This window comes from Bos indicus, chromosome 23 (genome assembly GCF_029378745.1).
Source record: "Bos indicus isolate NIAB-ARS_2022 breed Sahiwal x Tharparkar chromosome 23, NIAB-ARS_B.indTharparkar_mat_pri_1.0, whole genome shotgun sequence".
Lineage (NCBI taxonomy): Eukaryota > Metazoa > Chordata > Mammalia > Artiodactyla > Bovidae > Bos > Bos indicus.
The window spans coordinates 47,095,573-47,121,238 of NC_091782.1; the positions used below are offsets into that span (position 1 = coordinate 47,095,573).

Sequence of the window (25,666 nt, forward strand, 5' to 3'; positions counted from 1 at the left end):
ACGCTTTGCCTGTGCAGAGGGCTCTGTAGAATCAGATAGAGTAAGGGACATGGAACAAAGATGTCGACTTCCTAGCAGCTCCTTTCTGATCGCCGGGGTGTTTCTTTGACCATGGAAGTGGGTGCTTCCAGGAGGCCTGGGAAAGGTCAACCATAACTTCCAGGGTCTTTAGCGCCATCTGCACTGAATCGTGTTTTAGTGTGTATCTGTGTGTGTGTGTGTGTGTGTACGGAGGCGTGGGGGCTGCTTGTGTGCATGTGTTAATTTGTTCTGCTCCATTTAAAGGGAAGGAAGGGCCCCCTCGGGTTCATAGAGAGGCATGTCAGCACACGGTTTACAAAGTGAACAGAGATAAATGAATTACCGTGAGGTGGGGAACAGCAGAGCCGGTTTTGATATTTCCGTGGGAACCTGCTGCTCTCTCACTTGAGTGGCACCTCCTTAGACCCTCCAGAGCCCTTTTTCAACTTTTATATTCGTCTATATTCTCAGCGGCGCGAGGGCCAAGAAGTTCATAACACACTCAGGCTGGTAGAAAGTGAGAGCGCCATTGTTTCTGGAGAGGCTTCCAGTGCCGCAGCTAAGAGTCCAAAGACAGATCTGAGGATCTAGTGGGGGTGGAACTGCCACACCCAGGCCTGAGAATCAGGCTGTAACTCACACAGTTCAGCCCGTGACTCACAGGTCAGATAACACAGCCTCACACCAGGGCAGAGCAGAGCACGCGGGTTCGTGGGGAGGTAAAAGCGGGAAGCAAGGGGAGAATTCTGCCCTTCACCCTCCACTCCACACACACGCACACACGCACACACGCACTCACACAGACTCAGGCTGAGGTGTATAACAACACAGAGCCTGCAGCAAACACACCCTGGGATGCACGCACAGAAAAATTGGACAGACTCTGAGGCAACTGAGTATGAGAGTTACTTCTCTGTAGAAACACCGAGAAAGAACCACATTCTTCAGCAAAACCATACCAAGCCCCCGTTTTATTTTCCCCTTTTAGCTCCGTTCCTAACTCTCCAGCGTGTCTCTGAGACTTCCGTGGGTCACTGGAAACAATCCCATCAGTGGGGGACCTGGATCCGATGGGGGAAGCCTGAGTAGGTCACTTCCACAGCAGACGAGCAGGCTCAGCATTTTCCCACCAAAGTGTTAAGTGTTAGTCACTCAGTCTGCCCGACTCTTTGCGACCCCATGGACTGCAGTCCATCAGACTCCTCTGTCCATGGAGTCCTCCGGGCAAGAATACTGGAGTGGGTTGCCATTTCTTCTCCAGGGGATCTTTCCGACCCAGGGATCAAACCCAGGGTCTCCTGCATTGCAGGCAGATTCTTTACCGTCTGAGCCACCAGGATCCTAATATGCACCCTGCCCACATTAAAGGGGAGAGAGAACCATGAGAGCTGGTGCTTCCGGACACAACTTCTCCACTGCAAGGCTGGTGTTTTCCTCTACCCTGTGGGTGTGAGCTCCTTACTTGACTGCCCAGCCTCCAAGATCCTCCTGCTCTCCGTTTAATACCAACCCCCCTGAGATGTCCCCATCATAGGTGTCCCATGACTAGAAGACAAGAGACCCAGGAAGGTGATTTAAACAAAGCAACCACCACCACGTAACATCCTTATTGTTCCCCGAGACCTTTATCTTCCCTGAAATATAAGCCATATTAGTTATGCTTGAACTGACATTTCCATGTTGAGAGACTTAAGAGCCAGAGAAAGAAATAATAGGCCACCAGTTTTTATAGGGCTTTAATTTTTTTAATAGGATTACGTTTATTCTTTCCATCAAATGTTATATTTCTTTAAAACTCAAACAGTGCCTTATCCCATACTCCATTGTCTTCTTAAGCCCCGTTATAGGAGCAAAATTCTGTCTCCACAGGTGGAAAATCCAGGCACAATACCTACAGAAATTAAAATATGGTGCACTGACTGGCAGTTAAAGATTACAATTAAAGGTAGTAAGGAATTTGCAGGTGTGTGGTTTCATTCCCCAATCTAGTCAGAAGAACCATTTTAATACTGTTAGGGAGTTCCACCTGGGGCCTTGTTAAATTGATTTGCAAATGAGAACTTTGAAACTGGGGCAGAGGGTGAAGTTTAAAGAAGCCTCAATGCTTGGAGGAATGGGAGGATGTTGCTGTGCCTACTTTCGGAATCTCAGCGTGTTTCGCCAACACCTTTATCCCTTTATCCCAAGGGAACAATTGTAGTCAGGCTCAAAGACTGTCACTGGACTCAGCTAACGTGTCTTTCTGGGATCTGGGGAGGAAGGACTGGATGAAGCATGTGGGAGTGGGTGGGTGGCAGGACCGTCAGCTAAAGCTTCCTTGTAGATTTGGAATGGATTCTGGGTACCACATTATCTCTGTCCTCTTTGGTGGTTAAGGATGCCCAGGGATGCTTCCCCATCTGTGATGCAGAGGAAAAGCAGAGATTCTGGAAGCCACCCCAAGGAGGAACTAATAGAGGGTGAAAAGTGGGGATTCCGGCAAGGCTAGCGCACGACTGTCTCATCTTCATGGCGTGTCAAGTTCAATGCAGGCTTCGGCTACCATGCTTGTCATGGGGCTCTAACTCATCCAGAGCCAACATCTCACCAGTGTTATGATGTTGCACTGTCTTTGACCTCTAAGGACAATGGCCAGTTGGCAGAAGGAGCAGAAGGGACCCTTTCTCCTCCCTGTCGCAGCTCTTCCCTCCCTCCTACTCTCTCAATCATACGCAAGGGCGGGGGTCTGGCTCTGCTCTGGCCATACGCATCCATATGTGCACCTCTTCCAGCGGAGTCACGGGAAGAGGGAGGGCCCGTGGTCCAGACACCTCTGTGGGTTGGAGAAGACTGGGAAAGACCAGGTCCTGGCAGGAGCCCCTTCACAAGGGCCTCTACACTTGTGTCAGCATGTACCAGGAGGGCAGACCAGCAGCAGAGGCTGGGAGGAAGCCCACCCCAGCAGACAGAGCACAACCTCCACGCAGCAGGGGGGTCGTGTCGTATGTAGCCTCCTGGCCCGTTATGAGTACCTGCCATAAGCAGAGGGCTATCCTGACAGGCGGACAAAGCCTGATGTGTGTACATTCAGCAGTTGTCACACAGGTACTGTGCACAGTTACACTGTTTGCCTAGTAGGTACTAGTGGCTGACACTGTCATCCTCTGATGCCCATTCTCCTCTTCCCCAGAATAAAGACTACATTTCCCAGCTTCCCTTGCAGTTAACTGTGGCCATGTGACCGATTCTGGCTGATAGAATATCCGCAAAGGGTCCTTGGGCACCTTTCAGGGAAGAGGCACCTTTTTTTTCACCCCTCTCTTCTTGCTGGCGGGAAAGAGGCTGTGATGGCTTGAATCTGAGCTGCCTTGGACATCGTATTGAGGATAGCAAAGCACACAATAGGAGGAACTTAAATCTTTGCAGACTTTATGAAGCCCTCAAACAGCCCTGGATTGCTTTCCTCTAGACTTCTAATAAACAAGAAGAGAACTAACTTCTACCTTTCTTAAGCCCACCCCTCTAGGGTTTTTCTATCATTTTCAGTCAAACTTAACTTTCAATAGGACTCAATACATGTTTGTTGAGTGACTGACTGACTTATTGGGTGATTAATTTAAAAAACTGAATGAATGTCATTGTAGGTACTCAGCACTTTGTCCTCAGCCCTATCCATGAGATTTGAAACCTGCTGACTCTTAATGAAACCCTTGCTGTGTGACCCTGGGCAAGGCATTTACCTCTCTGAGGACCAGGTTCCTCATATCTGGTATGGGATTCCTAACCCCTATCTGATTGGTTGTTACAGAGATTAGATGATGCACTGAGGTGGCAATCCACTACAGTATCCTTGCCAAAAAACCCCATGGACAGAGGAGCCTTGTGGGCTACAAGCCCATGGGGTCGCAAAGAGCCAGACACGACTGAGCATCTGAGAATACACATACATATTAACTGTGTCAGGCGCGTGGTAAGACCTCTTTATGGTAAATACAAACAACAGTCTCCCTATCTCCGGGAGAACTTGCTTCTCCTCTCTCTCTAAAGACTTCACTTCCCAATACCCCCCAACTTTTGCTTTTCCTTTATAAATTGAATTACCATTTATTGGTTGTCGTCATTCTATATTCTCTCACAAGTACTCAGTTCATACAACTGACACCGTCTTTCTCGATGCGTACAAAAAACTGCATAGCTCGTCTCTTTTTGTGTTAGCCTTTGGAATTGCACCTAGAAAGAAAGGCATAAAGTCAGGGATCAATTGTTACTGCTACAAAGAAACTGGAACGGTGGTTATGGTCGTCAGGGATTTGGGGTGGGGAGGAGGAGGGGTGGAGAATGCCTGCTGATGGACGTGGAGCGTCTTTTCAGGGTGATGGAAATGTTCTGGAGTGGGATAGTGATGATGGTGGTATAATTCTGCGAATATACTAAAAGCCACCAAATAGTCCATTCTAAAATGGTGAGCTGTGAGTATGTGAATTGTGTCTCAGTAAGTTGCCTGGGTCAGATAAGGGATTGCCTGCTTCCAAGACCGGCCGTTGTGCAAATGAGGGTCACTCGCCACACACAAGGCACAGTTAGAGGGTCGCAAGTCATACACAGTGGCGCCAGGACGCCAGTGTTCCAGGAGGTGGCCCGGAGGTGAGCCTGCATGAATTCATGAAAAGGACTCATCCGTAGAGATTGGAGGACGTTTCAGGGAGAAGGTGGGGATGAGGGAGGAGTTGGATGAACTTGCAGAGATGCAAAAAGAGACATTCCAAAGAAGAACCTAGAAGGAGTAAGAGATCATAGTATTGTCTTTACTATGTGGTCGTTGCCTTTTTAATTTCATTTCTTATTACAGTGTTCTCAAAGGGAGGTGGGAAGACTGGTCTCCAGGGCAGAGGAGTTGGGAAAGCAAATCCAGGCAGAACAGGGCAGAGCAGACAAGTCCGCTCTGATGATACCCTGGCCTCGTCTTGATGCGACGGATGCAGGGTGTAGTCATCCGGGGCCCTGGAGCCCGGTGGTCACACAGCACTCTTTCCCATACCTTTCTGAATACCTGTATCCTGGCTCCTCTGACCTGCCGTGAAGATGGTCTGTTGGAATAAAAACACGTCAACTGGCCTGGTCTTTGCAATTGCTCATTGTTAAGAGCTGTCTAAACTCTGAAGAAGATGAGGTTTCTTTGTTTGAAAGAAGCACAGCGCTGCAAGGCGCAGGGGAAATTCCTAGGCCAACATCTTATTTTATGTGGGTGTGAAGTGAAAAACCTCTCGTTTTGTAAGCTGAGCAAAACCGAGGTGCAGCAGAAGCAAAATGAGTATGCACGGGCCTAAATACCACTTTGAAAGTTCAGGGCGGACTTTGTTGGCTAAACCACAGCACATCTGGGAGGTTTCAATGAATAGGCTTGGCACGAGGCCTTGGTTTTTCTGTAAAATGCCATAGGGTAGTCGCCAAACTACGGTGCCAGGTAAGTCGGTCGAGCCCAGGGCCTGGAAAGCCACACAGAGGTACAGATGTCCGTGTTCTTATATTCCACTTCACTGGGATATTTTGCAGGTTCCCCCTTTGGGATAATGGAAGTCTGCGTCTCTGGCATCTTTTTATCCTTTGGTATTAACATTGTTATTATTTTGCTAGCAGCATAGCGTAATATGACTGCTATTTAAATTTCTCTCCCCCATCCCAAAGTATTTGTCTGCCATGAAAAGAAGTGGTTTGGCATAAAGTGAAAGTTTTTAAGCATCCATTTTCCAGATGGACCTCTCTGTTAAATTTATATACGTATATACCAAAAAAAAAAAAAAGAGAGAGAGCTAAACCATGTGGAATGCTCCTAAGTGAGTATTATTGTTTACTAGACTTCTTACTCTGTCTTACGGCATTTTATAATAAAATATCAGCAAGCTCGTAAAGAGGGCTTTTTCTAAGGTCCATAATCTTTCTAACCATAACAAAAGGGCGGTAAATATATTGTACAAGAGTGCAATGGAAAAATGTGCTGAAGTATTTCCATAAATCAAATGTAGCACTTTGGCATTGACTCTAAAGCATTAAATTTAGTAAATTAGAACCAGATGATTTTAAAATAGAAACTTACATAACTTTACGGTGTGATTTTTTTTTCTACACAAGTTTATCTTCATGAAGTCCCCTTGGCAGCTACCGTAATAGGTATTTAAGAAGTGAGAGCAGCGTGTGAGTGTTTATACATCTTTGTAATTTCCATCGAGCCTGGCATTCTGTTGGGCAATTAGTTAAGTCCTGGTGGACGGATGAATAAGATCTCAGCCGTGATTAACAAGTACAAGTTAATTGGCAAAGGAAATGTAATATAAACATTTATATGGATCTCCAGGTACACAAGACACTGCTACCCCGCACTTAACAATAAAATTCCGCCTTGCTTTTCCTTCCACTGTTGAATCTGTGTATCTAAATCAATGAATCTGAAAGAAAAGGGTAGATCTGCTTCTCATTTGGGTCACCAAATTCCCAGTGGAATTTTCCTAATACATAAGTCTCCTTTTTATTTCTGCCTTCTTAGGAACCAAGGGAAAATGCTCCTTTCTGTCATTTCTGTCTCTCTTCTCTCATTCAGACACAATATCAAAAGGTAGCTGGTAGCTCAAGGGCAAGTTGGGGATTAATGCAACACGCAGACTGAGAAGATTGTAAATGCAGTGCCACGTGGGGGCCAAATGCATAAGGTATCGTCTGTGCCCTTCAGGAGAATACTCTCTGGCAGAGGGTTAGTCAGGACACTGTAGTTGCAAGTGAAAAAAGCTCAGCCCCAACTAGGTTAAGCAGAAAAGTGTATTTATTGCTTGAGCATTCAGGTTAAGATCGGAGTTCAGGCGTGGCTGCACGCAGAGACGCAGGCAACAGGATCAGAGTTCCCATCATGCCTCCACTTCAAATATCTTTGCTTCTTGGGTATATAGCCATGGTTCTCCCAAGAAACAGAACCAGTAGACCAACAGGATGTGTGTGTGTGTGTGTGTGTGTGTGTGTGTGCGTGCGCGCGCACGTGCGTGCACAGAGAGAGACTGATTAAGGAATTTCTCACATGACTGTAAAGGTTGACCAGTCCAAACTCTGCAGGGCAGGCTGGCAGGCTGTAGACCCCAGAGAAGAGCTGACAGTGCAGCTCAGTCCAAAGGCCGTCTGGAAGAACATTCCTGCTTCCCAGGGGACACTGGTCTTTTTTCTCTTAAGGCCTTCAACTGATTAGGTAGGTCCAACCACATGATAGAGCCTTAACTGCTTTACTCAAAGTCTACTGATTTAAATGTCATTCCCATCTAAAACGTATCTTCACAACACATCTAGGTTAGAATTTGACCAAATAACTGGATACTGTGGCCTAGCCAGGTTAACACGGAAAACGAATCGTCACACTCAGGGAGCTGAAACCCGGTGCTCTGTGACAGTCTAGAGGGGTGGGATGGAGTGGAAGGTGGGAGGAGGGTTCAAGAGGGAGGGGACAAATGTACACCTATGGCTGCTTCATGTTGATCAGTGGCAAAAACCAACACAATATTGTAAAGCAACTATCCTCCAATTTACAAAAAAATTAAAAAACAAAATGAACCGTCACAATATGTGAATAAGAGGAATTGATAAGAAGCCTCTGGAATACTTGGGTGCAGGAGGAAATGAGAGTTTGGAATTCAGAACACGGGCCAGGGCATGTGATTGTCATCAACGCAGAAACGAGAGTAGAAGTCATTGGAGAAGATAAGACAGATAAAGGAGAAAATACAGAAGAAAAAGACCTAAAGGATGCACCCTTGGGGAAAGTCTGCTTGAAAAAGAAGATGCAAATGCAGGTTCCCTTGGTATCCCCAACAGGATGGACACCAGAATCTCCCGTGGATACCAGAATCCGAGGATGCTCTGTCCACGGGCTCCACATCCACAGATTCAACCCGTGCTGGATAGAAAAATCTACACCATCTGCGATTGGTTGAATCCATGGATCAGAACCCTGTATACCAAGGACCAGGTTGCCAACTGTACCCGTCAGTGAGAGAAGAGTAGGAAGAGCCCACTGCCGTGGAGGCTGAAGGAGGGGACCATTCAAGACAGCTGGTGGAGGAGAAGGTCAGGAGCAGAGGGATGCAGATGCCCAAGGAAAGCCCCCAACTTGGGCAAAGGAGGGTGAGTACCTCATGCCACGCCATCTGCAGACCCAGTCCACACAGCACCCAGGCCCACAGCAAGAGTGAAGCTGAGAGTGAGCCCTTCACAGTCTGACAGCCATTAGGAGTCATTTGTAATAATAAGAGAATTGGACCATAAAGAAGGCTGAGCGCTGAAGAACTGATGCTTTCCAACTGTGGTGCTGGAGAAGACTCTTGAGAGTCCCTTGGACATCAAGGAGATCCAACCGGTCAATCCTTAAGGAAATCAACCTAAAAATTCATTGAACTGGCTGATACTGAAGCTCCAATACTCTGGCCACCTGATGCAAACACATGACTCATTGGAAAAGACCCTGATGTTGGGAAAGACTGAAGGCAAAAGGAGAAGAGGGTGGCAGAGGATGAGATGGTTGGATGGCATCTGCGACTCAATGGACAGGAACTGAGAGATAGTGATGGACAGGGAAGCCTGGTGTGCTGCGGCCCATGGGGTTGCAAAGAGCCAGACACAACTTACAGACTGAACAACGTGATAGTAACAACAAGCAAGACTTGTATTTCCTGAGTCTTTTTCCTTCCGTCTTTCCAGTAATGTATTTTTAAGTGTGGCCTGATGGCTTGAGAATGGAAAAGGCCGCGATTTTACAGTAGGGAGCATGTGCGTGGGGTACACCGGCCTGGATGCAGATGGGTGGAGAGGGTGTCAGAGGCAGAGGCCAGGGGGAGGGGCCCGGGACTGGGCGGTTCAGTGTCTGGTGGCAGCAAGCGACAGAGAGAGCAGAGCGCGTGCGTGGAGTCGGGGGCAGGAGAGACGGCCTAGGAGAGTCTAAGAAGCTGGGGAATGTGTCGGTGGTCCAGGTTTGTTCACCCACGATTATAAGTATAAAAATTCAGCATTCTTTCATGACTTGTTTGGCAGCAAAACCTGCCTGGATTGGCTCAACGTGATACATATTGCTCGTTTACCCACCTCGATACGAACATTCACACACCTGCCGGAATATGAATGAATCTGCGTGCAGTGTGCTGGCCAGGTCCCACTGGGAGTTTTGTTGCATGCCGAATAGACGTGAAATCAGTCCTGAAAAACTGAAATACTCAGAATTCCACAGCTCGCCTGGCCTCCAGGTTTTTGAACAAGGAACCGTGGATCTGTGAGGCGCGAACATCCTTGTAGAGAAGGGGATTTGAAAGACCAGGGGTGGGAATGGGAGCACAGGGACGTGGGGACCTGAGTCCTGGCTGAGTCCTCCCCTCTTTGACGAGGAGGATGGAAAGCACAGAGCTGTCAGGTACTGTGACGTCACTCAGTCGTGTCCGACTCTTTTCGACCCCATGGACTGTAGCCCACCAGGCTCCTCCACCCATGGGATTTTCCAGGCAAGGGTGCTGGAGTGGGTTGCCATTGCCTTCTCCAGGGGATCTTCCCAACCCAGGGATCAAACCCAGCTATCCTGTATTACGGGCAGACGCTTTACCATCTGAGCCACTAGGGAAGCCTTCAAGTCAGGTAAAGTGGGAGGATTTCATTTCCTGGTGACCTGACTGCATGGGGTTTGGCTTTTGAAGACAGAGAGCAACCTTGAGATGGGAAAATCTAAAGGTAGGGAGCACATGGCCTCCAGCTTCTATGGACAGGAGGGCCACGGCCTGACTGCTTCTCCCAACCCTCCACCCTTCCGAAGACCAGGAGCTTCCCAGGCTGGTTAGAGCCTGAATTGTGAGAATCATAGGCCATCAAAGTTGAAAACCCTCGCAATCTCCCCTCCCTTGTCTATACCTTCTGATCTAAATCTCAGGGTGCCAGGACTTAAGCTAAGGGAACGGCTACTTAGCATCTGTAAACCTCAGGGCTGTGAGTGAACCTTTAGGTCCTGCACATGCCAGTTCACTGGGCTCCTCCTGGCTTTCCTGACGGAGAAGAGAGCTGCTTGCTGTTTCTTTCCAGCCTCAGTGGCCAGGAAAGAGTGTGCCGGCCACACTCGCCCAGCCCGTCGAGGGTGGACGCCGGTGTCTCCACCACCGCCCAGTCTCCAGCCCACGCTGGAGAGGCATTCTTCCAGCAGACAAAATAAAAGATCGCTGATAGCTGGAGCGCTTTGTTTGCTCTCTAAAATGAATCAAACTCTTCAAAAGCTTGGATTCAACAGCGCATTCCTCCATCCCCCCCCCAACCCTCCTCCTCCCCACCCCCCACCGACCCCAGGCCCTGCATTGCTCAGATTCCTTGGGCCCCGCTCCTCAGCGCCAGCTGGCGGCCGACAGGGTCTGCTCAGATGGGTCAGATGCCTGGGGACGGGGCCTGCTGGACATTCTCTGGCCTCTGCTGAAATGATCTATCCGGGGCCTCCAGTTAAGTGACTGTTCTGTGCTTGAAACACTGTGCCAACCCCCTCATTTCCCTGTTCCCTCCATTCTTCTCCGCCCACCTCCACCCTGAACCTCGCTGGATGCCAGATGGGAAGGGTGACTTTTAGTCACCCGTGCATGCATCCAGAGAATGGTAAAGCTCAGGAGTCGACCGGAAACAGAGCATCCAGCCCCATCCGAGAATGTAGGGCAGGCCGTCCACAAGCCTCTGCCCATTGCACCTGGACGGGAGCAATGCGGGGAGAGTAAGAAGGGCCAGCCAGAGCTCTAGCACAACACGCCGTGTTCTCATGTCCGGGCACAGAGACAGTGATGCTACGGATGCAAGGAGGGGTCAGGAAGTCTTTTCAAATTTAAGAATATACAAAGGAAGAACAGAAGTTACCAAGAAGGAACCATGGGGCCTCTGTCCCTTCTTAGGCTTTCCCGGTGGCTCAGTGGTAAATAATCTGTCAATGTAGGAGACTCAGGTTCAATCCTGGGGTCAAGAAGATCCCCTGGAGAAGGAATGGCAACCCACTCCAGTATTCTTGCCTGGAGAATCCCACGGACAGAGGAGCCTGGTGGGCTACAGTCCGTGAGTCTGCAAAGGGTGGGACACGACTGAGTGACTAAACAAGAACAGGTGAATACACACCATGGAGCAGTATCACAGTGCTGGATCCTGCCTTCAGAAAGAGCAGCGGCCATCCTCCGTCCAGTCACAGCACGTCTGTTTATTTGGTCTTGGCAGATCACCTTGACCTACGTAAAAGCCCACAGTCCAAACTTCTACCAGCAGAAGAGATTTCCATGACAGTTTCATATAACAAATCGTTTATTTGGACAAACTAAAGCGTGCACGAACAGAACACCTCAAGGCTGGGGAAAACAGGAGGGAGCCCTTGGCAGGAGTCTGCACAATTTTACTGTGAAAAACTCCTTCTGTCCCACTGAACTTCATTCCTCTGCCCAGCTGGATACATACAAATAGTAGAAATCTAAGCCTTTGCACATTTACGACGATAAATAAACCTAAATCTTTATTATGTGTTTCTAACTTTGCTTATCATTTCACTCCTGAGTTAACTCCCCCAAACCCTTTCGTATAAAGAACACACTAAATGTTAAGATGGAGCCTCACAAATTCTTGTCATATTTCACTAGAGTTAAGTGGATTTACTTAACATATAATTTATTCTGTTACTTTTTTTTTTTTAGTTCTTTGCCAGGGGAAAGATAGTAATTAACTATTCCCAAGTTATAATAGCAGTATTCTGTATGTATAGAAATTTTGCAGTTGCACACGTTTTTCAAAAATCAAGTCAAGGTATTAACCATCACCCATTTACAAGGGTCTTTGTAGCATGTTAGTGATAGCATACTGTGTAGTGTAGCATACTGTGTAGTGTAGCGTAGTGTGCTACATGTATTCTTGGAAGATTTATCAAGGACTCAGAGGGGCCTAGGGCTTCCAAGATGGCTCGGTGGTAAAGAATCCTCCTGCCAATGCAGGAGACACAAGTTCGACCCCTGGGTCAGAATAATCCAGATCCTTGACCACTGAGCCACCTGGGAAGCCCTAACCAGACAAAAAAGGGAGGGAGGGGCAGTGACTGCTTAGAGTGGGAAGTGTTCTTGCCCCTGCCTGCTGAACAGTAGCTTATTTTTTTCCAGACTGACATCAGTGAAGGCTTGGTGCGCGGACAAGACATAGGGCCTTGAGAAGACATAGAATGTGATGCAGTGACCTACACAGCTGCAGAAAGTCATCCTTTTCTACAAGCTGCTTAAAAATCTCACTGTGGAGAAGGCATTCTCAAGGGTGAAACAGGACCCGGCAGTAACTGAGCACTAAATGATATGCCCCACGCACAAGGCTGTGTGTAGAATCCTCTGAGGATCTCTGTTCACGTGTAGGTACCAAGGTCTCCCATCAGGCCTGTGGAATCCAACTTAGAGGGGAGAAGCCAAAGCATCCACAGCTGTTTTTTTTCCCCTCAAGGATGAAGTTTCCACATTTCTTTTCCTTTCACATGAATAGAAAGCTGAGTCAAGTGTCCTGCAAAGGGCTGGGCTCGGTGCTGCTGCACAGACTTGACTTTGCGCTTCAAAGGTGCACTGGTCATTTTGAAAACAAAGGATGCTGTGATTTGTTTTTAACTACTAACGATTCCTTGGGTTTCCCATTTGGGTCTTAAGCTGCCAGTTTCTCCAAGTTTCTTTCCAGATGACACCCTGCATTATGCATGATGGCACTTAACCATTGCGGCATTTCATGCTTTATTGCAATTACTAAACGTCAAGAGGGTATGCTAGGACGCCTTGCAAATTTCTTTTGTTGACGTAAATACGGAAATATCGCAACTGGCTTTTAAGGGAGGTCAGATTTGAGAAGCACTGACCCAGACCCTAGGTGATGAGAGACACTGGGAATTGGGGGGATCAACAAAGGAGAGCCTTTGTAGGAAAGGTTCCATGAGGAAGATGGGGTGGAAACTGGAAAGAAGACAGGATTTAGGTAAGCAGAGGATGAAAGGAAGGCAGTCTGGGCAAGAGGGACCACATACACACACACACACACACGCACACTCACACACACAGACTTAAAGTACGAGTTAGTAAGATGTGTGTGTTTTCCTGCACACTAGTAGCCCTATTCACAACTGGAGAACTGTACTTGTTCCTCAGTTAGGCTGAGTCCCACTAGGATGGAGATGCTAATTTACTGAACTCACAAATGGGACTCAGATAAGCAAAGCGCACAGAGGGTTCCTGGTAGCATGTAGCACCCAAACCCAGGAGCCAGAAAGCCCGGGTTCACATGCCAGACCTGCCCCTACCTGCCTGGACCTTTGTGTAAGTTGAACAAGCTCTCCAAGTCTCCGTTCTGTTACATGTAAACCTAGAATATTGTGACCCACCTCATTAGGGCTTCTTAGGTGAATATTAAGTGAAATAATGTTTGTGACTTGCCCAGGACCGGGCCTAGAACCTGGGACAGTTTCCAGGTACCGACCCCTGAATGAGCTGGGGTCAGTGGGCTGAGGCAGAAAATTCCCAATGACCCAATGAGAAGTTTCTGGAGACTTATGGAATTTAAAAGTTGCTGCAGCCAATTATTTTTTTGAAATAACTCTGGCATAATGTAGACTCTCAAAAAAAAAAAAAACCTGGTATCAAACTAGAAATGATAAAACATGGCTCTAGAGTGAGTATTTCTAGATTGTGTCTCAGGAGATGTGGAAGAATCTCTACATTAATCTGAACTCTGGGATGAGTGTATCTTGCACTGTTCTAGAGCATGGGTCATCAAACTTTTTCTCTGGAGGGCCAGATAATATATTTTTCCCTTTTTAGCTTTGCCCTTTTCACCACCTCTGCTCACACTTACTCAAGTCTGCTATTGCAGCTGAAAGTCAATGTGTAAGCAAACAGGTGTGTCTGTTCCAATAAAACTTTATTTATAGGCACGGCAATTTGAATTTCATGTAATTGTTTCATGTCTTATGAAATATCATCCTTATTTAGATTTTATTCTAATCATTTAAAAGTATAAAAGCTATTCTTAGCTCATAGGTCATATAAAAAGCTGTAGTTATCCAACTGCTCTGCATCCAAGAGCCAGGACAGGGAGCAGGCCTTGAGCTGGTCTGAAGCTCTGCATGTAATAAGTGGAAAGAGCAGTCCTTTCCCTCCCTTTCCTCCTAAACAACAGGCAGAACCTGAAGTCGGCAACATTCTCCTAAGAAGCCTTGGTCTTCTTATTCATTCAGAAGGCATTTCAGCTCCTGTAAGGTATGAGCCTGCAGGGAACTCAGGTCACCTGGGAGCGGGGGACCCAGACATCACCCAGTCATCAGGACACAGCGTGGAGGAGCCTTCTGCTAGGGCCATGGTCCAGGCACAATAGGGCCATAGTAAAAGCAGGGAGGAATTCGATCTGAAAAGGCGAGGTGGGCAGGGTGGGGGTGTAGACGACGCGGGACAAAAGAGTTAGTGTTGGGACTGGGTTGGAGAGCAGAAGAGGCAAGGGAGGACATTCTGGGCGGAGGGAACTGTCTGTGTAAAGTCAGGACAGTACAAGCGGCTCAGATTCAGTGAATCTGCCCCCCTCCCCTACTCTGTCCCAACGTGTGGAGGATGTCAATGGGGGATGAGGCCAGAAAGGGAGGCTGGGCTCAGATCATAGTCCATGCCGATGCGTGTGGATTCTATTTTTAAGGCACTGGAGTATTTTTAAAGGCTTTTAAATATAGTAGTAACGTGATCGACTCTGTATTCTAGAAATTAAGCAAGTGGCTATGTGGAATATAGACCGAAGCGGAGAGAGATTTCAGGCAAGGAAACTGAAAGTTGTGGCTGGAATAAATCAGACAGGAGATACAGAAGACTGACCTAAAGCACTGACTGTGGTTAGGATCCCCCTCGAGCAGGGCGCCCCCAGAGCGGCAGCTTCATCTTCCTTTCCCCAGGCTAGACGGGGTGACTCACTAGCTTGCTTCCTGCCCTCACGGGCTCTGACTTTGCCTTTCACTCTTAGAGAGAAGCCACATGAGCTCCTCCCAAGTATAGACGGAAGAACCTCTTCCCTCCAGCATCCTCTCTGACTTCTGGTTGCATCCACGCCAGTGCCCAGTGGCAGCTGGAAAATGGTTTGGACGGCCTCTGTGTCATTTCCTTCATTCCGGCCTGCACGAGCTTCTGGTGGGTGGGGGGTTGGTGGGGGGTGGGCAGAGCCCTTGGCAGAGGTGGCAGGCAGGTGGCAAGACCGACAGGCTGAGAGACAGGTTAGTGTCCAAGGCCCGGGGGCCTGGACCACTTTGGGAAGCCATCCAAGGGAGCATGAGGGTGGCTGCATAAACCAATCGCCAGTGTTTATACAGCACAGTTTAAACAGTTATTTCTGCATCCAAAAGCTCTCTTAGTAGATGGGGAGGGGGCTGTTTCTGCTTTAGTTGAGAGAATTTGTGTTTCTCCAAAGGGTTGTGAAGGAAACAGCAGATGATGCTAACAAAGTAACAGTTTCAGCACTATGTAAGTTGCATGAAGAAAAGGCTCAATATTTCAGTAGTCTGCTGTCCATGAGTATTTACACAAACCAAGGGTGAAAACAGAGAGGACTAGATCCTTTGCTTCCTGGCTCAGGACACTCCGGTGACTTCCTGTCACACTCAGGAAAAAATCCAAACCCTGCCACCACCCTCTCTCCATCCCTCCTGTGGGTCCTCCTCTCTGAGCATACTGACCTGCTTGCTCTTGAACGCGCCGAGCTCACTAGTACCTCAGACCCTTTCTGTAGGTCACAGCGTCTGTCCGGAACGTTCTTTCCCCAGATATCAGAGCAGATCCTGTATAGTATTCAGGTTCCTGCTTCCATGTCAACTCCCTAGAGGGGCTTGCATGACCATTATCTCTAACATGAGATACCCCTCACCCACCCTGGTCTATGAGGGTGGAACCTGCTAGAAACCACCTTCTAGTGGTTTTTCCCTGCTCAATATTTTTCTTCATGGCATCCACCACTTCAAAATTGTATAATATATTCTTTGAACTATTGTCCTCCAGTCCTACCAGACTGTGAGCTCTATGAGAGTAAGATCTTTATCTAGACTGCTGTATCCTCCCTTCCCAGAACAGCCCCTGGCATGCGGCAGGTGCTGAATTGATGTTTGTTAAATTAGAAAGCTGCCCAGGGATGGGGTGCCACAGAGATGGGGACATTCCTCCAGCTTCTTCTGAGTGCCCACCACACTTAACAATATCGATAATAGTCTAACAGTGATAATAGTTATAATTAATCATTTTAAATGTATGTATATCATATAACATGAATAGTGATATTATAATGATATATGATGTTACAATGTTATATGATAGAGTCATAAAATAATACAAAATAAATTTAATATTAAAAGAATAATAATGGAAATAATACTAAAAAGCAACCATTTCCTAAGGTTTTGTTGTTATTGTTCAGTCGCTAAGTCATGTCTGACTCTTTGCAACCCTGTGGACTGCAGCATGCCAGGCTTCCCTCTTTTTCACTGTCTCCTGGAGTTTGCTCAAATTCATGCCATTGAGTCAGTGATGCCATCCAACCATCTCATCCTCTGTCGCCCCCTTTTCCTCATGCCTTCAATCTTTCCCAGCATCAGAGTCTTTTTCAATGAGTCAGTTCTTCGCATCAGGTGGCCAAAGGATTGTAGTTTCAGCTTCAGCATCAGTCCTTCCAATGAATATTCAGGACTGATCTCCTTTAGGATGGACTGGTTGGATCTCCTTGCAGTCCAAGGGACTCTCAAGAGTCTTCTCCAACACCACAGTTTGAAAGTATCAGTTCTTCGGCACTCAGCCTTCTTTATGGTCCAATTCTGACATCCATACATGACTACTGGAAAAACCATAGCTTTGACTAGACAGAACTTGGTAGGCAAAGTGATGTCTCTGTTTTTTAATACGCTCTCTAGGTTTGTCACCGGAGAAGGCAATGGCACCCTACTCCAGTACTCTTGCCTGGAAAATCCCATGGACGGAGGAGCCTGGTAGGCTGCAGTCCATGGGGTGGCGAAAAGTTGGACATGACTGAGCAACTTCCCTTTCACTTTTCACTTTCATTCATTGGAGAAGGAAATGGCAGCCCACTCCAGTGTTCTTGCCTGGAGAATCCCAGGGGCGGGAGCCTGGTGGGCTGCAGTCCATGGGGTCGCACAGAGTTGGACATGACTGAAGTGACTTAACAGAAGCAGCAGCAGGTTTGTCACAGTGTTTCTTCCAAGGAGCAAGCATCTTTTAATTTCAGAGTAAAACTAATGTTTTTACTATGTGCCAAATACTATTCACTTTTATCCACATGATATCATTTAATCCTCATTATAGCCATAGCAGGTTGGTATTATTCTCTATTTTACATTTCAGAACACCAAAATTAGCAAGTTAGAGATTTGTTGAGATTCTAACATGTTTACCGGACTGTAACACCTTTGTGCTTTTTTATGTGTATGTAACTAACAAGACAGTGACACAGACCACCTTGAAATGAACTTCAGGTAGGTTTTCAGGTATATTCTGTATAGGACAGAAGTAGGAAAGCAGGAGAGCCACTTGGGGTGAGTTAAGCTTTTTACCCAGAGAATGAAAAAGCCCTAGCTATGCTTTGGGAAACGGTTTGAAAGCATTAAAATGAGGTGAGAGCGTGTTCACTCTTCAATGATGCTCACCAAACAAAAAAGGTGACTCAGCTTCACTGCTGAGGAAGCCAGAGGAATGTTATCTAGATCTCCTGGAGGCCAAAGACTCGTCATCTTACAGATGAGAAGGCCTGTGACATATCCAGGCAGACACCAGAAGAAACATTTCCGGCAAGCTAGCGACTGTTCCATGTCTGTAGGACTGTTAGGAAGGTCCCTGCTGTGTGTTGATAGTACGGTGTTGTTTAGTCTCTCAATCGTGTCTGACTCGTTATGACCTCATGGGCTGTATAGCCCACCAGGCTCCTCTGTCCGTGGCAGCGTCATATGTCGCATGCTTAATGTGTGTTCAGAAGGACCTTGCAAAATCACTCAGGCTCACTTTCCCTCTAAAGCTAAATGAGGGAAAGAGGCCTAGTGAAGGTCAAAACAGTGAGTCAACCTTGTCATGACCACCTGGGCCGGGTCAGGGGTGGGTGGGTCCTGTCCAGGGAATAGGTGCCTTATTTAAACTGTGGTCTGAGCTGTGAGCCCTATGTCCGGAAACCCCTTTTGTAGGACAGCTCCTCTCCTGTACTTTTTTGCTTAGCTCATAAAAGTAGAATTTTAATCCACTGGGAATTGGGGAGGAAAAAAATCAAACTGATTCTGATCCAACCTGGTCAGGAAAAAAAAAAAAAAAACTAAAGGGTTGAGTTTTTCCATCAGAGTCATGTAGTCTGGTTGGAGTCCATCCCTTTCAGGGACAGCCATTGTCTGTATTCACCAAGTCTCAATCCTGAGGTCCCATGAAAAGGAATTTTCCCCTCACCGATCCACCGCCTCAGAAGAGTTGCTGAAGGTGGCCATTTCTGTCCTCTCCTGGGTGATCTTTCTCTCTATAGAAAGCATGAAGCTGAACCAAATGTTCCGTGCGTAAGCATGAAGCTGAACCAAATGTTCCGTGCGTCAGTGAGAGAAGACTGGTCTTTTTAACCAGCCTTCTCAAACAGCAGGCATTTTTTTTGTCGTTGTTCCCCAGATAATAAGTGTTGGTGGGTTAATGGGTCATCTTCAGGAGAGAGGTCAGAAGGAAAAACTGCAGTGTTCAAAGCTGGAAATAGAAATGCCAGCCATCAAAGAACGCAGTACTTGGTGAACAGTGATGATGTATGGGGCGGGCACACTGGCCAGCCCCATCCGAGAGGTCACAGCTAAGCTTTATCCTCTGCAAAGCCAGAGGAGGTCTCTGAATGCGGCTGACCCCTCAGCTCCCGGAGGCCCCGGTGAGAAGCCAACCAGGGAATCCCTGGTGCCCAGCTTCAGAATTCCCTTTCACTGAGGGAGAATTGTATTCTGTCGCCTTGCAGACTGACACTGCAAGTACTTTGAACACTGAAAAGAACAAACACACAAAAAGCAAACAGCCACAAAAGGAAGGGGAGGGAGGAGAGAAAGGGAGAGAGAGAGATATCAGCAGGGGTAGTTAGTAAAAAGGGGCCCCCGGAGACAGAAAACCTTTTGTTCCCTGAGTTCGTTTCATGTAGAGCTTGTGAGGTGAATGGCTTTGGAATGAAATGGATTTATGAAGGAGTTGCTAGGTCACAGGACGCACGGCTGTCAGACTGCTTTGTGAATTCCATTTCTTTAAAATTTGGATTAAACTAAAAAAAATTCAAAATAGTTCATCTCCTCTTCCCAGGGTTTTGGTAGAGGTTCGGGGTAGATGAAGTATAAGGTTTGGTAAGGTTCCGGAGTTTCTTTTCCACCCTCTCCGACAATGTAAAAATAAATGGTCGCATTGCAAGTTCTTTGTCAGTTTCCAGGATTTCGGGGTGAGCGGGGCGTCCGCGTTACCTTGGCCCGCGAGCCAATGGCGAGGCGGTATGCAAACGAGCTCCGTGCTCTGCCGGCCCGGACGAAAACAGTGAGCTCAGAGGCTGGGCGGGCTGAACGGCGCCGGAGGTCGGCGCGGCGTGGACAAGCGGCCCGAAGCTCGGCGGTCCTCGCTTGCGTTTAAGCCCAGCGCTCGATGGAGGGGCGGGCTCGCCGGTGCTTAATGCAGTCTCACTAGTGCAGGAAAACGGCTCAGTTTACCGCTGCCAAGATGAAGTATAAGGTAAGAGAGTGACTTCTGCAGAAGGTTTCTCTGTATTTGTGTGTGTCCACCACTGTGACAACTCCTCTGCTGTGCCCCCAGAGGGGTTCTGAGATGGGTCACCGGGTTGCCAGACAAGCAGGCAGGCAGAGATCCAGCCTCTGAGACCTACGCCGGGAGCTCGCAGCGCGCCCAATCCACCCCCGCTGCAAGTTCCCGGCGTCAGTCTAGGTCTTGGCGCCGGGGTATGGCAGTCACTGCAGACCGGAGAGCGTCTAACTCCAAGGGGAGCTCGCCTGGGCTCAGGACTCCCGGCTCCCGGGGCCTAGCCTCCACTGCCCCCACCCCCCGGAGCCGTAGTAAGAGAAGAATCAAAAGTGCTCAGTCTCTCAGGCTGGCTATTTTCAAGCAGTTTTCATCCTTTGCATTAAAGCGTTCGCTTTGGGAAGCAGTTTGCCATATATAATTTTAGTGGGAGAAGTTAAAGTCTCCAGGTACTATTATGCAGCTGATGATGGAGGATTTTGATACCCATAAAGGATGTTGGATTCAGAACCAACTGAGTATATGCTATTTCTTGGAAACACTTTCATGGCGTTTGAATGGACAGAGGGTCTGAAGGCTCCAGCCAGTTTATTGTCTCCGAAACTCAAAATTTTGAGTGCTGGGACGCTCAGCAGCCTGTTTTCCCATGCATTTGTGTGTTTATTGCTGGCAAAAGGATTATAGCTTATTTAGAATATACTATTTTATCTAAATTGCCTCCTTCTAACCAGGCTAGCAGCTTCCAGAGACCCCTATTCAGAGCTGACTGCAAGGAATTGAAAGTGAATTTTCCTTGGAGGATGAACACTTAACTTCTGTTCTGGAATAGACAAGTCCTAGAGACGCAGGGTCAATCACTGGGTTGGGAAGATCCCATGGACAGAGGAGCCTGGAGGGCTGCAGTCCAAAGGGTCGCAATGAGTCCCACAGGACTGAGAAAGAGACTGAGCATTATTGTTACATTAGCAGATTTAAACAAACATTCCGCTATTGAAATGCGTTTTGGCAAGGTGTTTATGCTTGGGGATTGGCAATTTGAATTACCTGTCTAACCTGCAGGATTGCTTTGCCTTCTTTCTGAATATCTAGCTTCTGGCTCATCCTTTTTTAAATGTGAGGCTGTAAATCCTCAGTCCTGGCTGATAGCCACTGGCTAACCTCCATGATAAGCCTTTTATTCAAAAGCTATAAATCATGTTCAATAGCTCTAAATCTAACTGTTGAAAGTATCTATTGTGATGCATGAGTTATAGTTCTCCTTGAAAAGGTTAGAACCCTCTGAAGGCAGGGGTATCAGTTATCACAACTATCAGCTTTCCATTTTCTGCCTCAATAGGAAAAATCAGAGAGCTGGATAATCCTGAAGATTCTTAGTATTTTTGACGTTAGGATACAACCGGAGGCAGATCCTTCTACCTGGCAGGAAAGCTCTCATTCTTGATATGGTTCACTGGTATTTACGCAGTTTCTTTATTTAGAACAATGATAGTCTATCACTAATGTTAAGTCCCCAGATATTATTTAGCCTTCAGTGAATCTTTGCCCTCCTCTTCCTACTCTAAATGTCTTTAGATTCGTAAAAGCCTTGGGGGGGGAGGGCGGTGGGCGGGGGGTGCTGTGGGAGAGAAAATGTGTTCCTGCATTTATTATTGGAAAGCATAAATGGCTGTTTTTAACACAGAGTACTGCAACCTGGAAAGTGACAAAAAGTCTAAAGTCTCTTTTATTCAGTGACCTCATCATGTTTAGTTTTATTTTGTGGAAAGAAAACATCATGGCAGCTAATGATGTGAGCTGTGGTTGGCATTCATGGGGAAACCCTGCCTCTCTGCTGGGTCTTCCCAGCATCAAACACCCTGCCAAATGCTGTAAAGATATGATTTTTATTAGCTTGTGGGCATCTTCACCAGCAAAACTTCTGACTTCCCCAGCTAACCAAATGACAGATTGACACCTTGTGGTGACTATAAACGGAACCAATAGCTGAAGCAATCTACTTTCCCTTTCTTATAAAGCCTATTTTCTCTCTAGTTAATAATGGACTGTTTCAGGAGAAGATTTTGTTATTATAAGTAGAGGAGATGGCACAAAGGTAGAGGAATGATAAATAACAGTTTTTAAGACTCACCATGACAATACAGGATTGTCATATTTAGCTTTCCCAATTAACTCCATGAGGTAGTGTTAATACTTTATATTCATTTTCAGATATGGAAATTGTGGCTCAGGGAGGCTAGGTAATTTATCCCAAACCACGCAGCTGGAAAGTAGCAGAGCTGGAATTTGAACCAAGGTGATCTGGCCCCAGAGCTTGTGACTTTAAGCAACTATTAAAGAAAGAACTATCTGTGACTTCCTAAAATGTCCTGTGTGACTGCTTTTCCCTCTCCCATGTAGCTCAAGATTCTATGTCATTCAAAGTATCCCTGCAGAATAGGTTTTTTTTTTTTTTTTTTTTAAGACAGTGCCTCTACAAAGCAAAGTGAAATGAATGTCTGGCAGTTACTTCATTGAAGCCACTTAGGTAGTAAAACCAGATAATTATTAGATTGTAAAACCCTGGAATTGGGAATTAGCTTTTAGATACTCTGTTGCTCTAAACAAAATAAATTTAGCTCAGTCAAGACTTAAAAATGCTCACTGAGAGATTTATAATCCAGTCACTATAAGATTTTTTTTTTAACCAGATTATCTGGTTTGGCTACTTCGGGGATCATAACTAGACAACAACCAAGCCTCCACCCATTTTGAACTTACACACAGTTCCAAGTCAGCCAGCTATGCGTTTACAGTCATCTTGAGCACCGTGGAATGCAAGCTATTAGAAGCTATTACTTTGGTGAATTTTGCGGGGAGCCAGCCTATATCGTCTCTTTTGGTTACATTCTGTGTGTTTTAATTTGTTCACAGGAAGGGAACAGTTACTCTCATATGCACCAAGGTTCCATTGGTCTTTAAAGGATGCCCTCTGGAGTTCTCTAATCAGTAAATTATGGGGGCTTCATTTATTAAGAATTTTCCCCAAGCTCCTTTGAATATACACAGCATGTGCTGAAATACTGGAGGTGGGTGAGGGGGCAATGCCTCAGTGGCCGTGGCCTGCTCAGTGAAGGCCTCCCTCCTGAGGGTCTGAGGGTGGGTTGTTGCTACTTTCTGCCAGGAGGGTAATTGAGAGGTGGATGCACAGCTGTGTTTGAGCAGAGGCCCCGCCCACTTTGTGCAGGCCCAGGCCTGGTAAGTGCCCCACAGGCCTGGCCTGTTTGATCTCTAATAGCTGAGCAGCTTTTGTGGCTTGGCCAAATTTCTGTATCCTGTGTGCCTACACTGAAACTCTAAATTATTTATCTAGTCTGCCATTCAACAAATTCATTCTTGAATGTTTTGATTGAAGAAAATTACAGATGAAGCTTAAACTACAAATAAGAAAACTACATTCTGAAGTCCAGATTCTTGGGTTCTGACTGAACATGGGTCAGGTAGGTTAGGGAAAGCAGGAAGTGCGCACTAAAGAAGAGCTTTCCAGGGGACTTTGGAAATGTTTTTATTTTCTCAGAGTGGCTGGAGAAGATGTGATCCGAGTGTCTTCCATTTAGTCAGCATATTTACTTAGTCTGTATGTAATTCCTGATTCTTTCCTGGCTTTGCCATTTTGATTTAAAATGTTTTATACGCTTCTGAATGGTGTATTGCATACCCTGCCCCTGCCTCTTTTTTAAATCCCATCTGAGCTTTCAAAGCAACAAAAGATGCTTTGAAAAAAATTAACCGTTTTCTTATGTATTGTTTCACTGATTGAGCAAGCCCATTTTCAGAGCTAAATGACTTACCTACTTGAAGACCAAAGTCTTTACGAGACTGAAGGTGTTCTGAGAGCACCAAGTGTGCAAGATGCACGTAACAGATTCCGTAAGCGCCCCTTCTTTGCTGGGGTGTACATGGGTCCTCTTCTAAGAACTCATCAGCGGCTTCCTGTCTGCACCCCTGCCCCCCACTTCTAAAGAAACTTCCTCTCTACTTTTCAAGCCTCTTTGCCAATTCCCTCCCCTTTTGTGCCCTTAATGACCTCATCGTCTCTCATTTTTTTCATTCAAGCATCCATTATACTTCTCCAGTACCAGACTGCTCCGGGCTGGCCTCCCCCCACCCACACAGACGTGACATACTTAAAGCGCTCTCTGTACCCCTGTCTTCCTCCCCTCTTCTGAGTCTGCTGTGAAAATCGTGATCCCTTGCTGCTCCCATTCATTGGCTCCTGTCTCTTTGTGCTTGTGTGACTTGGTTCGTCGGTACTTGCTAGAAGTCAAGTCTCCTCATCCATCCACTCTATACAACAATCAGAAGCCTAAACCTTTATCTCCTATCATCTCTACAATAGGCTTTCTGTTTTTCACCTCTGCCCTACTCTGTTAGCACTGCCTTACTCATTAACCCCTTTCAATAAAATTACTATCTAAATGATACCTGGAACTCACCAAGGCTGCCCACTGGGGCTTTCCAGCTTCAGGTAAGCCCCACTTGATATGAGAGACTCACCCTTTATCTGTGTGTAGAGGCAGATTGGTAGGCAAGTCCTTGAATAAAAAGTATGATCCAGGATCTGCTGTGTGTTGTGGCCTGGACGGGGACTTGGTCTTAGGTGTTCTTGCAGTAGAGGCAAGGTAGAGCGTGGGGTCTGGTGAAAGGCATTTCTGTTGAAAGGCATTTCTGTTTCCTGTGACTCGATGCTCTGTAACCTTGGGTAAGTTAAGCTCTGTGAGCCTCAGCTTTCTTATCTGTAGGGTGGCTCAGCAGTAAAGAATCTGCCTGAAATGCAGGAGATTCAGGTTCAATCCCTGGGTCGGGAAGATCCCTGGAGGAGGAAATGGCAACCCACTCCAGTATTCTTGCCTGGGAAATCACCATGGACAGAGGAGCCTGGCAGGCTACAGTGCATAGAGTTGCAAAGAGTCGGATAGGCTGAGGGAATGCGCACCACCACCACCAAACTAGGGTTGATCTGGCCTCGTGGATTGTTGTAAAGCTGAAGCGAGATATTTTCCATGGGGAGGTGTTTACCATGGCTCCACTGGAAAGAGACAATTCTAGCAGGCCCCAGCCCTCCTTATATAAGTAGATGCCCAACAGATGTTGAAAGGATGCGTGGACTCAAAACTTGGATTATGTCGAAACCCTATTTCCTATGTTAAGATAATCGAGTACTATTAAATATTCCACGGGCCTGGCTGTGTCTTGTAGAAATGCAAATGCCAGACATAGGGGTGTACCAACACACCTGTGTCCCCACTTGCTAATATATTAGTGCTTTGGTATCTTCATTGTTATTAATAAGATTTGATATTCCTGTGGTTATCGGCCCTTGCTCATAGTAGGTACTCAGCAAACATTGAATTGAATGTTGGATTACATGAAATACACAAATAGCTATTAAAAGAGTTTTCCCCATATGGCCTATTGGAAAGAAGATAGATTTTGTTTTAAATCTCACTTTTGTTGCTTTTTAACAGTATAAAATTAGGCAAGCCTCCATTTCCTCATTTATAAAATGGGAGTAATAATACCTGTCTCATTAGATAGTTGTAAGGGTATAATATTTGAAAATCATCAGTTTCTAGCACATAGTAGGCATTTAAAAATGGCAGCTATGTTATGATGCATTTATAAGATACATAAAATATTCAGAATACACTCATATATAGGTATATTGATAGACGCACTATATAGGTTAAAATGTAAGAGAAAACCTTCACTAGAATTGTTTTTCCATAACAAAAATATTACTGAAAAAAAGAGAAAAGTCATGACTAAAGAATCAAAGGTGGATTTGATACAGGAGGTGAGTAGGGCCCGGGATAAAGCACATCTCT

The 25,666-nt window shown here is 46.5% G+C and overlaps 1 protein-coding gene across 3 annotated transcripts in view; it reads left to right on the top strand.

Annotated features, from left to right (window-relative positions):
• The window catches only part of NEDD9 (neural precursor cell expressed, developmentally down-regulated 9), a 190,393-nt gene that overhangs the window by 115,964 nt on the left and 48,763 nt on the right, over positions 1-25,666 (top strand). Inside the window, exon 1 of one of the 3 annotated variants that reach the window (XM_070778401.1) lies at positions 18,231-19,778. The exons of the other annotated variants lie outside the window; for them this stretch is intronic. Coding sequence (XP_070634502.1) covers positions 19,767-19,778 — 12 coding nt within the window. The 5' untranslated portion in view covers positions 18,231-19,766. Of the gene's footprint in view, positions 1-18,230; positions 19,779-25,666 lie in introns of those variants that run through there. 3 annotated transcript variants of the gene reach the window in all.